Source organism: Mastigoproctus giganteus, chromosome 11 (genome assembly GCF_048544385.1).
Source record: "Mastigoproctus giganteus isolate SK-2022 chromosome 11, ASM4854438v1, whole genome shotgun sequence".
NCBI lineage: Eukaryota > Metazoa > Arthropoda > Arachnida > Uropygi > Thelyphonidae > Mastigoproctus > Mastigoproctus giganteus.
This window is the reverse complement of record NC_143585.1, coordinates 36,883,975-36,897,232: the sequence shown is the minus strand read 5'-3', so window position 1 is coordinate 36,897,232 and position 13,258 is coordinate 36,883,975. Positions and strand designations below refer to the sequence as shown.

Here is a 13,258-nt window from a genome sequence, read left to right as displayed (position 1 = left end):
CAGATTATATTTTCATGCCCAAATATTTTCATCTATAGCTACTTATTTTTTCTAGGTAATCAATTAATCTGGAATTAGTGTTATCCAATAACCTTGCTTTTGGATGATATAAAGCTGTTAACAAGAGTAACCAGTATCCTGGTTACTGTTGTTAACAGCCTTGTTTAGCGTTATATCATCAGCAAATTTTCATAAAATACTTGAAATAGCTTCATTAATATGATTAATAACTAGCAGAAACAATAAAGAACTCCAGTATTTAACCCTGTTGGAACCCATTCAAGAAATTGGTCTGCTCAGAACAGCAGATGTTCAGAAAACCACTTGCTAGGATACAGCAAGCAGTCTCCTATCACTTAACCATCCTTTAATCCATCATAATAACTTACCTATAATGTTATATTTATAAGCTGTTCGTGTGGGATTAATCAAAAGTGCAATTAAGTCCAAATAAATTACATCAACAATTTTTTTTTGCAGCCAGCTGTTCTGTGAAACATCAATGGCTTATCAGCTTGGTTAAATACAACTTCCCTTTGACAAAACCATGCTACAATTCTCTAATAACTGTTTGCATTTGGTAATCCTGACTATATCCTTAACCATCGATCAGGTCTATAGACAATTTCATCTTTAGACTCACTTTTATGAATTATGATTTACTTTTATTTGAGAGAGAGAGAGAGAGAGAGAGAGAGAGAGAGAGAGAGAGAGATGCACATATATACAGATCTATGCATGTTGTAATTATCACAGCTAAGGATTTTGTGAGATCCCTTGCTGCATCCTTAGTATAACTAGATAAATTCCATCCTCCTGAAGTCTTATTCATTTTTAAATATAAGTTATCTTCCAGTAATTATATAATTACTCATCCAGAATTATCTCAATAATTTTTACTGGTTCAATATTCTAAAAATATTTCTCATATTCATGTTCATATGCGAAGCTGAATGCAAAACATTTACTTAAATCATAAGCAACATATTAAGGTAATTCATTATGTCATCAAGAAGCCATGCAGTAGAGTATAAGGCTCAGTCCCTCTTGCCTTTATCAGTATTATTTTCTAACACCACCTTCAATGAAATGAAAATATTTTTTTCTGTACAGAACTAGTTGAAAAAAAAAACATCTACCATGTATACAAATTTGAGTACTTTGATCAATTTTTTTTGGAGTATTTGATCCATGAATTTCTAAGGTTTTTTTCTGTTGAAATATACACTGCATAACTCCACTAATCTAAGAATTATTTGATATTCTATTTAACTTATTTCTACTGAGAAACTAAATCACAGATATTGCATATTTAATCAATATATTTGTATCATAACTACAGAAGAATTATAGGTAATAGGAAATATAAAAGGCTTGTATCTGTAACATAATGTGTAAATATAATATAAATATACATAAATGAAACAAATTTTATGTAACATAATGAATATTATTTTAAACAAGCAACTGTAACAAAGATCCTTAAGTTTGATGTAACTCAGCTAGTTTACTAATGTTTGGTCTGCAGTATTCCTGCTATCAGCATGACAAACTATATGCCCTACAAATTTCTAAAACTCCCCTCCCCACACATTAGGATTCATTGCTCTACCCTAACAGTCTTATTTATATTTATTGTAATATTCATGGTCTGCTGGTAATTTAAAGTAATTCCAAAGTGGAAAATAATTATTCCTTGCAAAACTTCCATTTTAACTTATGCCATGAACAATAACAAATGTTTTTGTTAATGTTCAGGAAAGTACTGATTGATGATAAATAAAATATTTTTTACACTAAAAAATATAAACTAATTACTTGGTTTTAGAATTACCTTCTTGGGCATTTACTATTCATGCTAACACTCTTTCAGTTCTACACTCAAATAAAAATATATTACCCAGTCAGTCTTTATCTTGATGTGCTCTGGTGTTAAATGTCTTTATACTTTTGGTGATTAAGCATTTTTCATTTATTTCATCCTTAAAAATTCAGTGTTCAAGTGACTGTGTTGTAAACATATGCAGCAGAAAGGATATCACATAAGGATTGAAGAGAAAAGTGGTTGCTTTTCTCTTACATTCTTTTTCTAGGAGAGTAACTGGCCATAAATTTGAGGATTGCCTGTATTCCATATTAATGCACTTTTGATCATCACCTGCTAATAGTTCCCAAGAAATATTTAGGAAAAGTAGATCAAGAATACTGTTTCCTTCTGGTATCTCCCCCCACCTCAATATTTAGTAAGCAGTCATCTCTTGCTAAGAAAGTAACCCACAAGTTGTAGTCAATCTTAGAAATATTAAAATCCTCATAAATAGATATTGATATATTTCTGCCACTTGCTGTTTATATATACAAATGATATATGCAATCATTTGGGCTATAACATGCTCTTACTTGATTTTGTTTTCCTATTACCTATGTCACACCACGTTGACTTGATATCGTATTGATGGCATTATATTCTTCTCAAAGGCATGTGCTTTGGATTCAAAAGCATGATCCACTCTCTCTTTCATCCTCTTCTCCCTCTTTTCTGCCATTGTCCATCCTTTTTGTTGTACATACCAATACTTGATTTTGTTTTCCTATTACCTATGTCACACCAGATTGACTTGATATCATATTGGCAGCATTATCTATTATACATATTGTTTTCAAAAGCATGACCCACACTCTCTTCATCCTCCTCCTCCTCCTTTCTGCCACGTCCATCCTTTTTGTTGTACATACCATTTTTTTTTTTTTTTAATTTCCTATACTACTAAGATTATTGTATAAGATTGCCTTTTACATTATTTCTAACTCTAACACAGCCCATGGAGCTGATGGCTGTTCAAAGGTAATGATCATAAAAAATTAATCTGACATTCAATAAGTACTTACTGATGATAAATAAAATATTTTTAATCTATGCTATGCCATCTACAGCTGACTCGATGATACATACCTGTTGTGTTTCTCTACTGTATTTAAGGCATTTTCAAATTCTGAAAGGTGTATTAAGCAAATTACTTTGCAATGATATGCTTTGGGATCATTTGGAACTTCCTGAATAACTGAAAGATTAAAAATCAAAACATACACATATTCTTAAAAAAATGTATAAACATAAAAAATAAAATTCATGTATTGTTCCATAACCATGAGATTTCAAATATGAAAATTCTGACAACTGACTGATCAATACTTGTAAGAAACCAGAATTTTTAGTGTCCAGATGGCCATAACACAAAACTCCATTTCTCAAAAAAAAAATTAATTACACTATAATTTTTTATGATATCATTAACATGACCTATATATGAGGTATATATGTATGATCTATACAATACACACAGGGGGGTGTCTCATACTTTGTGTACCACAGAAAATTCCCTAATGCCCCATCAAGTGTTCAGTAATGTCTGGAAAATTATTAAAAAATGAAAGAATTATTTTAGTATCCATTTAAAGTCCCAGATATCACTCTCCTTCATTTTTTCCTGTAGATCATCTAAAATCTCTCTAAGTTTGACAAAGCCTTGAGGCTTAAGCATGCCATGTTCAGGCACCGGGTTTTGTTATAATCAAGACATACAGGTCAGAGAATAGTAGAAAAAATATTTAATTTTTAATTTCATTTCAAGGTGAATGTGATATATCTGCATGTTATTATGTGCTTTTAAAAAAGAACTCTCTATAAATAATACAATACTATTTAACAATGTGTTTTAAACCATGGGGCATCAGTCTTCTTACTATATGAAAAATTTACTTTAAAAATAAACAAGATCATGACACTAACCTATCACAATTTTTAAAAAGTGTATCTTTATTTTAAATAAATTATACTAGTTATAGAATTTAATTTTTTTTTATTTTAAAAAGGTATACAAAAATGTGAAGTAAACTTATATTTGGCAAGTGACATTTCTGACATTAATGGTCTGCAGAAAATTATATTTTTATTTCTATGCCCTGTGATCAGTAATTTGCCAATTCTTGTTTTAAACTATGGCAATGATAAGGTCCTAAACAAGAAATTAGGAATCTACACAAATAAATAATTCCTACAAAAGGCCTTTTAGTAATCTTTTTTAATAAATTAATTTTTTATTAAAAAGGTAATTAAAAAAAAAAGGATATTTTATGTGGAAACAATATTTCTTTTGCTATCTCCCTCATCGAATCATCTCTCTGGATCAAATATTTTGAAAAGGTGCACACCAACTAAAATCTGTCCAGCAACTGCAAAACTTACTTGGTTGTAACAATAATTATCTGAGTACATCCAGACAATAATTAGAGCTAAGCCATGGAGACAGACCTAAACAATACTAAACAGACCTAAAAAATAAACCTGTTTAAAAATTACTGGGTTTGTGGCAGTTAATGCTAACTAATGATAAGACCCATTTCATGCATTAGTAGCTATTTTATGCCTATATACATATTAATTTAACTACTAATTTTAATAATCTCATTAATCTTATATGGGCATTACTCTAGAAAGGTTCTGAATTGACAAATACAAATTAAAATGAATAAAAGCATTTATAATTGTTAATTGATTTGAATAGCACTAGTGCTATATTTTGTTAATATGTTGCAAACTAAATTTAATAACAAAATTATAAATTCTTGATAGGGTTATTAACAGTAAAATTAGCTTATTATTATGTTTTGTTTGTTTGTTTGTTATTTGGTTTTTAGGAGCATTATCAACTAAGGCCATATTGCTCCAGGGATATGCGGTGGTCATTCCCTGACCTTTCCGCATCCTCCATATTTGGTGGTCACGGGCTCGAACCCCAGTCTAATCAAGAAGCATGTGCTACGCGCTGCTGCTCCTGCCCACCTGGCTACGGAGGTGCCTTATTATTATGTATGTGTAGGTTTTTTTTTGTTTGTTTGTTTGTTAGAAGAAACAGGACAATCACGAAGAAAAAAGGTTTTCCTCCAGGTAAAAGAAGTAACCCACATTCACGAAACTTTCAAATCAGAATTTTAAAAAAAAAATCTCTTTATACTCTGGCATGACCACTAGGTCAGAGGGGCTTACAACTAATCATTTCGAGCAAGAATACATCCTTTGTTGTTGTTATTTGGTTTTTAGGAGCATTAGCAACTAAGGCCATATTGCTCCGGGGATATGCGGTGGTCATTCCCTGACCTTTCCGCATCCTCCGTATTTGATGGTCACGGGCTCGAACCCCGGTTTAATCAAGAAGCGTGTGCTATGCACTGCTGCTCCTGCCCACCTGGCTACGGAGGTGACCTGAGCAAGAATACAATCATTAACCATATTCAGTAGCCATGTGAACTGAAAACATGTATTACTGCCCTCCCACATTAATCACTCTGCTACATCAAGCCTTAAACCAGTGGTTCTTAACCTTTTTAGGCCATGGTATCCCCCTGGAAGTTCAGCAAGGTCTTCAGGTACCCCCTAAGATTATCGTACTCCCTAAGATAATGCTAAGAAAGGTACCCCCTAAGATAATGCTAAGAAAGGAGGTTTTTCAGTTTTTTGTATATGTGCACTGTATCATTGTGGAACCAAAATATAATCTCTACTCTTAAAATTTTAAACTAAAAAAAAGGAAGCAGTATTAAGATTGCAAATTAAAAAATAGACTTTTAATCCACCAAACAATTTTGCTGAAAATCTGTTTTTAATGTATTTAAGTGACTAGATCTGATTTTTTTTACCGTATTTAAGGCACTCGATTTCTATTAGTGTCTTAAAAATATCTTTCAGTTTTGCAGGAATGTTTTTTACAGCTAAATTTTCCCTGTGAAGTATACAGTGACTACTTGCAGAGGAATGGTGTGTTACTACCTTAATTCTCATAACATCTGAAATGGAACCCTGCATAGCCTTGACACCAGCAGTACAGATGTCAATACACTTCTTCCAGTCGAGTTCATAGCACAAAAAATGCTGTTAATTTTTTCAAAAATATCAGCTCCCGTTGTAGTGGTTTTTAAATTCATCACAGATAAATGTCTTTGCACAGCTTACCATTATACAGGTATTGAACAAATACTAACAGCACAGCTAGGCTACTGACATCAGTTTATTAGACTAATGAAATTAGTCTAATAAACACTAAAAGACTAATGAAATTTTAAAATTTCTACTTTGCATAATTTTTTTTTTTTCATTTGCTGTGCCAAAAACATTTAATACTTCAGAAAAAAAAATTAGGAAAGAATGATATCTCTGTGTTCTATTTTATTTTAAACTTTATGGTTCAAGATACTTAATGAAATTCAGTATCTTGAACCATATACAAATTTGTAGGCTACAGGTATATTAATTAACAATCAAAAAAATTTAGGAAAAGCAGAAAACTACTTCATACGACAAGAATTCCAGAGAAACTGGATTCATGACAGCCAGTCTTTTTTGTGAGCATGTGAAGTAATCTCTTGCTTTTTCAAAAGGCCCTCTACTTTGGCCTGATGACAAGGTTGTAAAAGGGAATCTGAAAATTTCACCATTTAACAAGAAGTTAAATGGTGAAATTTTCTTGTTAGTAGAGATATGATAACTGATTTGAGGGCATACACTAATTGTTAATTAATGTGCTTGTAACCTACAAACTTACTGTCAATAAAATGAAATGTACTGCTCCACATTTTTGTGGAATTCTATGTGTAGTAGCAGCAATCAGCAATTTTATTCTTTTCATAAAGCAAAGGATTCAAGATGCTGTTTAATCATTAGCATTAGCAAAGGCACATGATACAAGAAAGCAAGCTTATATAGCATCAGCCAAAAAAAAAAAAAAAAAAAAAAAACCTTATTTCACCCATCCACTCGCTCCAAATGCTTGTCAAGTTCTGCCTTGAATCTATTTAAGCCATCAACTTCTACAACAACAGATGGAGGTTTGTTCCAGCAATCAACCACCCGCTGGCTAAAGGCAAACTTCCACACATCTATCCTACAACTGTCTTTCCTCAATTTGAATTTATGCCCTCTCAGGTGATTATTCTGAGCAAGAGGAAGAATCCCATCCACATTGAGCATGCTCAAACCATTCAAGGCTTTATACACCTCAATCAGATCACCTCGCAGATGCCTAGACACTAATCATGTGTTTACTGTAATCATGTGTTTTAATCTGTATGTGAAACTTCTATTTGTTAATCTTATTTAAGGTAAATTTAGATAAATCAAGCTAAGCAAAATTGTTAATTAATAATCTTATTCTTAAAGGAAACTGCTACACTTGAGCAACCGTTTGGTATAGGACCCAAAATAATTTAACCATTAATCATGGCATTAGTATTATTTCCACATGACGATTCATATAGTCACAGTGAGAGAATAACTTCCTTTGAAAATGGTTATCTTTTTTTCTGTTAAATAATTTTCTTCGAGTACAAGTCTTTTCATGATATAATCGATTTAAAACCAGTGGTCATATATCTCTTTTCACAATTAATCCACCACACTTTTAATCTGTACATAAGTTAAAATCACTCAAATTTTCATGAAAATAAAATCATAAGGCTTTCCCTTTCTCTCAAGTTGAATTACAATTTTTTTAAGGGTTTAGCTTCTTTAATTTCCCTGTAATTTGAACAATTGTATTGCAAAAAAAAATTTTTAAATTTACTCACAAAAACAAAGCCCGCTGCCTGACACATCTACAAGTCAAACAGTGGGCTATGTTCAATAGTAGGCTAGTGGGCTAATTCAATAGTAGCTATCTTGTTGTGAAGGCAACCACATTATGAGATACAATTAAAACGATGCCTTCTACGCTACAATCGTAGCTCAAATCTATGGGTTAACTATAGTGTATTTACACCGATATTATATAGTTAATTATCAAAACCCATAGGGATTATGCCTAGTGCATTTAATTTTCCAAACACATGCTTTCTTGCATCACATGCCACTACTACTACTACTACTACTACCTCAAGAGGGTGCTGACTCTTTAAAAATTACAGCTATGAATTACAGGCTCCAAAAAAGCAACGTGTTTGCTATTTTATTTACCTAATTGTTATTTTATATTGTACTTTATAAGTAGCCTTATAGTTCTAGTTATGCTGGTTATTTTTATTTTTTAATTTAGATAAAGTGTTTTTGTAGATTACTTAATATACGTAAAACCGTTGTTTAGTTCGAATCTTTCAGCCATTGTTTTTGTATAGAGAGTGGTAGGGAATTCAAATTTTTAATTGTGGTAACTAGGTAGTTCTAACGTAAAAATATATAGCTTAATATGAATCACTGCATTTAGGATTCTATTAAATAGTGTAGTATTGACAATTAATTAATTAAATTTATTGATCTTATTAATTTAAAATATCATGCCCCAGACTAGAGCAGTAAAGCCACGGGCACAAAGTGGCAGGAGTGCTGTGCCTCGGGGAAGAACTGAGGGGGGCAATTCTCCAACGCATCACAGCCTAAAAAAATGTGCAACTTGTGAAATGTTTGCCAAACTCTCTGGAACAGAACATAATTTAGCCAAGGAGGATGTCTTTGTGTGTGCCAGGTGCTGAGTGTGTCTAGAAATTAGGCATCAACTCAGCATTCTAATGGGCGTCTATGAGAGCTTGAGATGTAGGGTAGATGCCCTCGAAGAAATTAATATGAGGGGCCAGTCAAGCTCTCAGCTGCCCAACTCAATGCCAGAGCTCACTCCTGGGCATCAGGCAACACAGCGGCAATCTCCAAGGCAGAATGCACTGGTCCCACAGGAGTTAGTTATTGTTGGTGATTCTATTGTCAGGAAGATGGGGAATATATTGTTTAAAAAGGATAGATGGAATAGGACCAGGGTATGTCTGCCAGGGGCTAAAGTTGATGACGTTGTGAAGCATATATCATCTTTTAAGAGCACAAAGGGTAATATTGTTGTATTTACTTAAAGAGATAAAAGGATGGTTGAGTGGGAAAAGACAGGGGGTGGTAATCAATGGGTGCTGCTCTTCATGGACTAATGTTATTAGTGGAGTCCCACAGGGCTCAGTGTTGGGTACACTGTTGTTTTGTATATTTAGCGATGATATTGATGAAGGTACATCAGGTTTAGTGTCAAAGTTTGCAGATGATACAAAGGTTGGCAGGATTGTTAATGATAGTAATGGCAGTGTGCTACTGCAACAGGATCGAGAAATTTTGGGCAGCTGGGCTGAGAAGTGGCAAATGAAGTTTAACATTGACAAATGCAGTTTAACATTGACAAATGCAAAGTACTGCATATGGGTAGAAGTAACCCCAGAGAAATGTACCAACTGTGTGGTACTACACTTAAGGTGGTAGAAAATGAAAAGGACCTGGGAGTAATTGTGCAGTCAGATATGAAGTTTTCTGAGTAATGCAGACAGGCTGCCAGGGCAGGTCATGGGATTTTGTCAATGATATACAAGAATTTTGCTAGCAGAGAAAAGCGAGGTGATTGTCCCTCTGTATAAGGCAGCAATGATCGGGCACACCTTGAGTACTGTATACAGGTCTGGAGGCCCAATTTTAGGAAGGATGTAGATTTGCTTGAGCATGTACAGAGAAGGGCAACAAGATTGATGAGGGGAATGAAGGGATCCTATTACCAAGAGAGGCTTAAGTTCTGCAAATTGCAGCGGCTGGAGACTAGGCACCAGCGAGGTGATCTGATTGAGGTGTATAAGGCCTTGAATGGGTTGAGCACCCTAAATTCTGATGGGATTGTTCCACTTGTTCAGATTACGAACCTAAGGGGGCATAAATTCAAATTGAGGAAAGACAGATGTAGAATAGATGTGTGAAAATTTGCCTTTAGCCAGCTGGTGGTTAATTGCTGGAACAAACTTCCATCTGTCGTTGTGGAAGTTGATAGATTTAAGGAGGAACTGGACAAACATTTAGAGAGAATTGTTTTGTAAATTTTTTTTTTTTTTTGGCTGATGCTGCATAAGCTCATACACTTGCTTTCTTGCATCACATGCCACTACTACTGCTACTACCACCACAGAAATGAAAATAGAACCAGACTGAAATCTTCACTAATGTCACATCAGACTTTCTTCCTCCCAAATTCTGAATATAGGCAGATACTTTAAATTAAAAATAACATGCAAAAAATCAGCTGTTGATATTAGTATTAGTATTAGTATTAGTAACGGCCGTATGGTGCAAGAAAGCCTATGGCTTATGCTGCACCAGCCAAAAAAAAAAAAAAAAAAAATCCGAACAAAACAATGATAAAAACAAAAATTAAATAAATAAATAATAATAATTAATAAAGAAATAAAAATAATAAAATGAAATTAAAAATTAAATAAAAAGGAAATTAATCCTATCATCCTATGCGCTTCCCTTACCCGAAAGTACTATCCAGATGACCTTTGAATTTCCCCAAACTGTCGGCCTCTACCACCCATGAAGGCAACTTATTCCAGTAATTTATAACTCGCTGGCTAAAATAAAACTTCCTGCAGTCCAATCTAAACATTTCCCCGCGTAACTTGAATTTATGTCCCCTAGTTCTAGCATCATTTATAATCTTGAAAATTTTGTCCTCATTCAGTTTACTGATGCCTCTCAGAGCCTTAAACACCTCAATCAAATCTCCTCTAAGGTGTCTAGTTTCCAAACTCTGCAACCCACATATTCGAAGTCTTTCTTCATAAGGACGCCCTTTTGCCGATCTCACCAGGCGAGTTACCCTTCTTTGCACCCTTTCAAGAAGCTCGATGTCTTTCTTTAGGTGCGGTCTCCATACTTGAACACAGTATTCCAAGTGTGGTCTAACATAGGCCTTATATAATGGGATTATCACGTCCCTATCTCTACTTGCAAAAGTTCGATAGATCATCGATAGGACACCATGGGCCTTCCTTGCAACCTGTTTACAATGCTCAGAGAATTTCATGTCTGACCGTATCGTAACACCCAAGTCCCTTTCCTCCAGTACTGGGTTTAGTTGAACTCCACCAAGTGAATAAGTTATTTTGGGATTACTGTTTCCCAGGTGTAATACCTTACACTTTGTTGGATTAAAGCACAGCTGCCATTTTTCTGACCATTCTTGAAGTCTATCTAGGTCTCTCTGAAGAAGCTCAGCTTGACAGTGATCATTAACTACTCTACCAATTTTAACATCATCTGCAAATTTAGACATCACGCCCTCTATCCCTTCATCAATGTCGTTTATGAAAATTAAAAACAACAGTGGTCCTAATACTGATCCTTGGGGAACCCCACTTCTTACATCAACCCAATCTGAGGAATAGCCATTTATCACAACCCTCTGCCTCCTACCCTGAAGCCATCCTTCTATCCATCTAAGGATTTTCCCAGTGATTCCGACCTGTTCCAGCTTATAAAGCAACCGCTCATGTGGGACTGAGTCAAAAGCTTTGCTGAAATCTAAATAAACAATGTCGAAATTATTCCCTAAATCCAGCTCGTGAGTGACCCTTTCGAAATAGCGAACCAGATTTGTTAAACATGATTTTCCCTTTACAAAACCATGCTGAGTATCCTTGAGAATTTCAATTCGATCCAAATGATCCTGAATTCCACCCTTGATCAATGCCTCCATGATTTTCCCTACTACTGAAGTCAGACTGACAGGTCGATAATTTCCCACTTCACTTTTAGAGCCACCCTTATGTATGGGAGATACATTTGCACTTTTCCAATCCAAGGGAATCTCCCCAGAGTCTAGTGATGCTCGCATAACCAGCCTCAGTGGTTCAATGCACTCGCTTGCCGCCTCTCTCAAGATTATAGGGTATATTCCATCAACTCCAGGAGCCTTACTAGTCTGTAGGCTTGAAAGTTTTTTCATTAAATAATCTTGCGAAATTTCAATATCATTAATTACATATTTTTTAACTTTGCTCCCACAATTTCCCATTGCCACAAAAGGCTTTTCATTTGTAAATATCGATGCAAAATAACTGTTGAGTTCATCTGCAACGGCAGCTGGTGTATTTATTACTATCCCCTTTCCCTTACGTAAAGGTCCGATCTGGTTTGTCCTGCTCTTCTTGGCATTTATATATGTGAAGAATTCCTTATCCCCCCCTCTTTGCTCTGTTTGCTAGTGATTTCTCATAAACTGCCTTTGCCTGTCGAACCTTTTCTGTGGCTCTATTACACACCACCTTGTAGCTGTTATAGGCTTCAGTACTTTTTATTGCTCTGTAACGTTTCCATGCCACCTTTTTCTGCTCAAGTAATGTGGCAACTTCACTATTCATCCAACTTGGAACCCTTCTCGTGGAGTATTTTTTAATGGTATATATACGCATTCAAGGCATCTGTGATTAATGTTTTAAAAGCGTACCACAGTTCAATTGTATTCATTCTCTGCGCGATATCTACCCAGTTAATAGAGGCCATGTAGTACCTTAAGGCATCGTAATTTCCTTTTCTGAAATTAAAACCCATTCCTTTGCCTTTTACTTCTGCTACCTCTCTCGTCATCATCCACCGTAGAACTCCGTGATCACTTCCTGCTACTGGTTCCTCTACTGTCAGCCCTGTTATGTCATCTGATTCATGTGTGATGATGAGGTCTAGGATATTCTTTTCTCTAGTACTTTCCCTGACATGTTGATACAAATAACAGTCATCTAGTTGATTTAAAAATTTTGTTCCGCATGTCGAGTTTCCTTCCCATTTACTCCAATCAATTAGAGGCAAATTGAAATCACCCATAATAAGGCATTGACGCTTACTTGCCCATTCCATTTGCATGTAGAGGCTTTTGTCATAGTCTTCACAATCACCTGGTCTGTAGATTACGCCTACTCGCATTGTACCTTTGTTTCCAACTATCTCACACCATACAGACTCTATACTAGCATGTGAAATGTCTGAATCTGGGAAAGCTATCGTCGCACTCAGGCTGCTTCTGATAAGAAGCATTACCCCACCACCCCTTCTATCTACTCTATCCTTCCTAAATACATTATACAAGCCGTACTGAAACTCATCATCCCCAATTTCCGGGTGGCACCACGTCTCCGTAAGCCCTATTATGTCCGCGTTACTTGTTTTAACCAGCAGTTCGAATTCGCTCATTTTATTGACGACACTTCTAACGTTACTGTATAAACAATTAAGATTTACTGTTCTTGTATATTTAACAACCCTAACACAACCCTTGAAGTTATTTAGGCTCTCTTCCCTGATATTAGCTACCTGCTCACGTGAAACGTCTTTGCCCCCAGAACATCTAGATAATACGTCCAGTTGGGGTAACAGATAAGAACTCTTAAGGTATGTGCAAGAGTTACATTGACCAATATT

The 13,258-nt window shown here is 34.9% G+C and overlaps 1 protein-coding gene across 1 annotated transcript in view; it reads right to left on the bottom strand.

Moving 5' to 3' along the window:
- Positions 1-13,258, bottom strand: part of Srp72 (signal recognition particle 72) — a 110,764-nt gene that overhangs the window by 90,500 nt on the left and 7,006 nt on the right. The window contains exon 2 of the mRNA XM_090384190.1: positions 2,954-3,062. Within this exon, the coding sequence (XP_090240316.1) occupies positions 2,954-3,062 (109 nt within the window). The remainder of the gene's footprint in view (positions 1-2,953; positions 3,063-13,258) is intronic.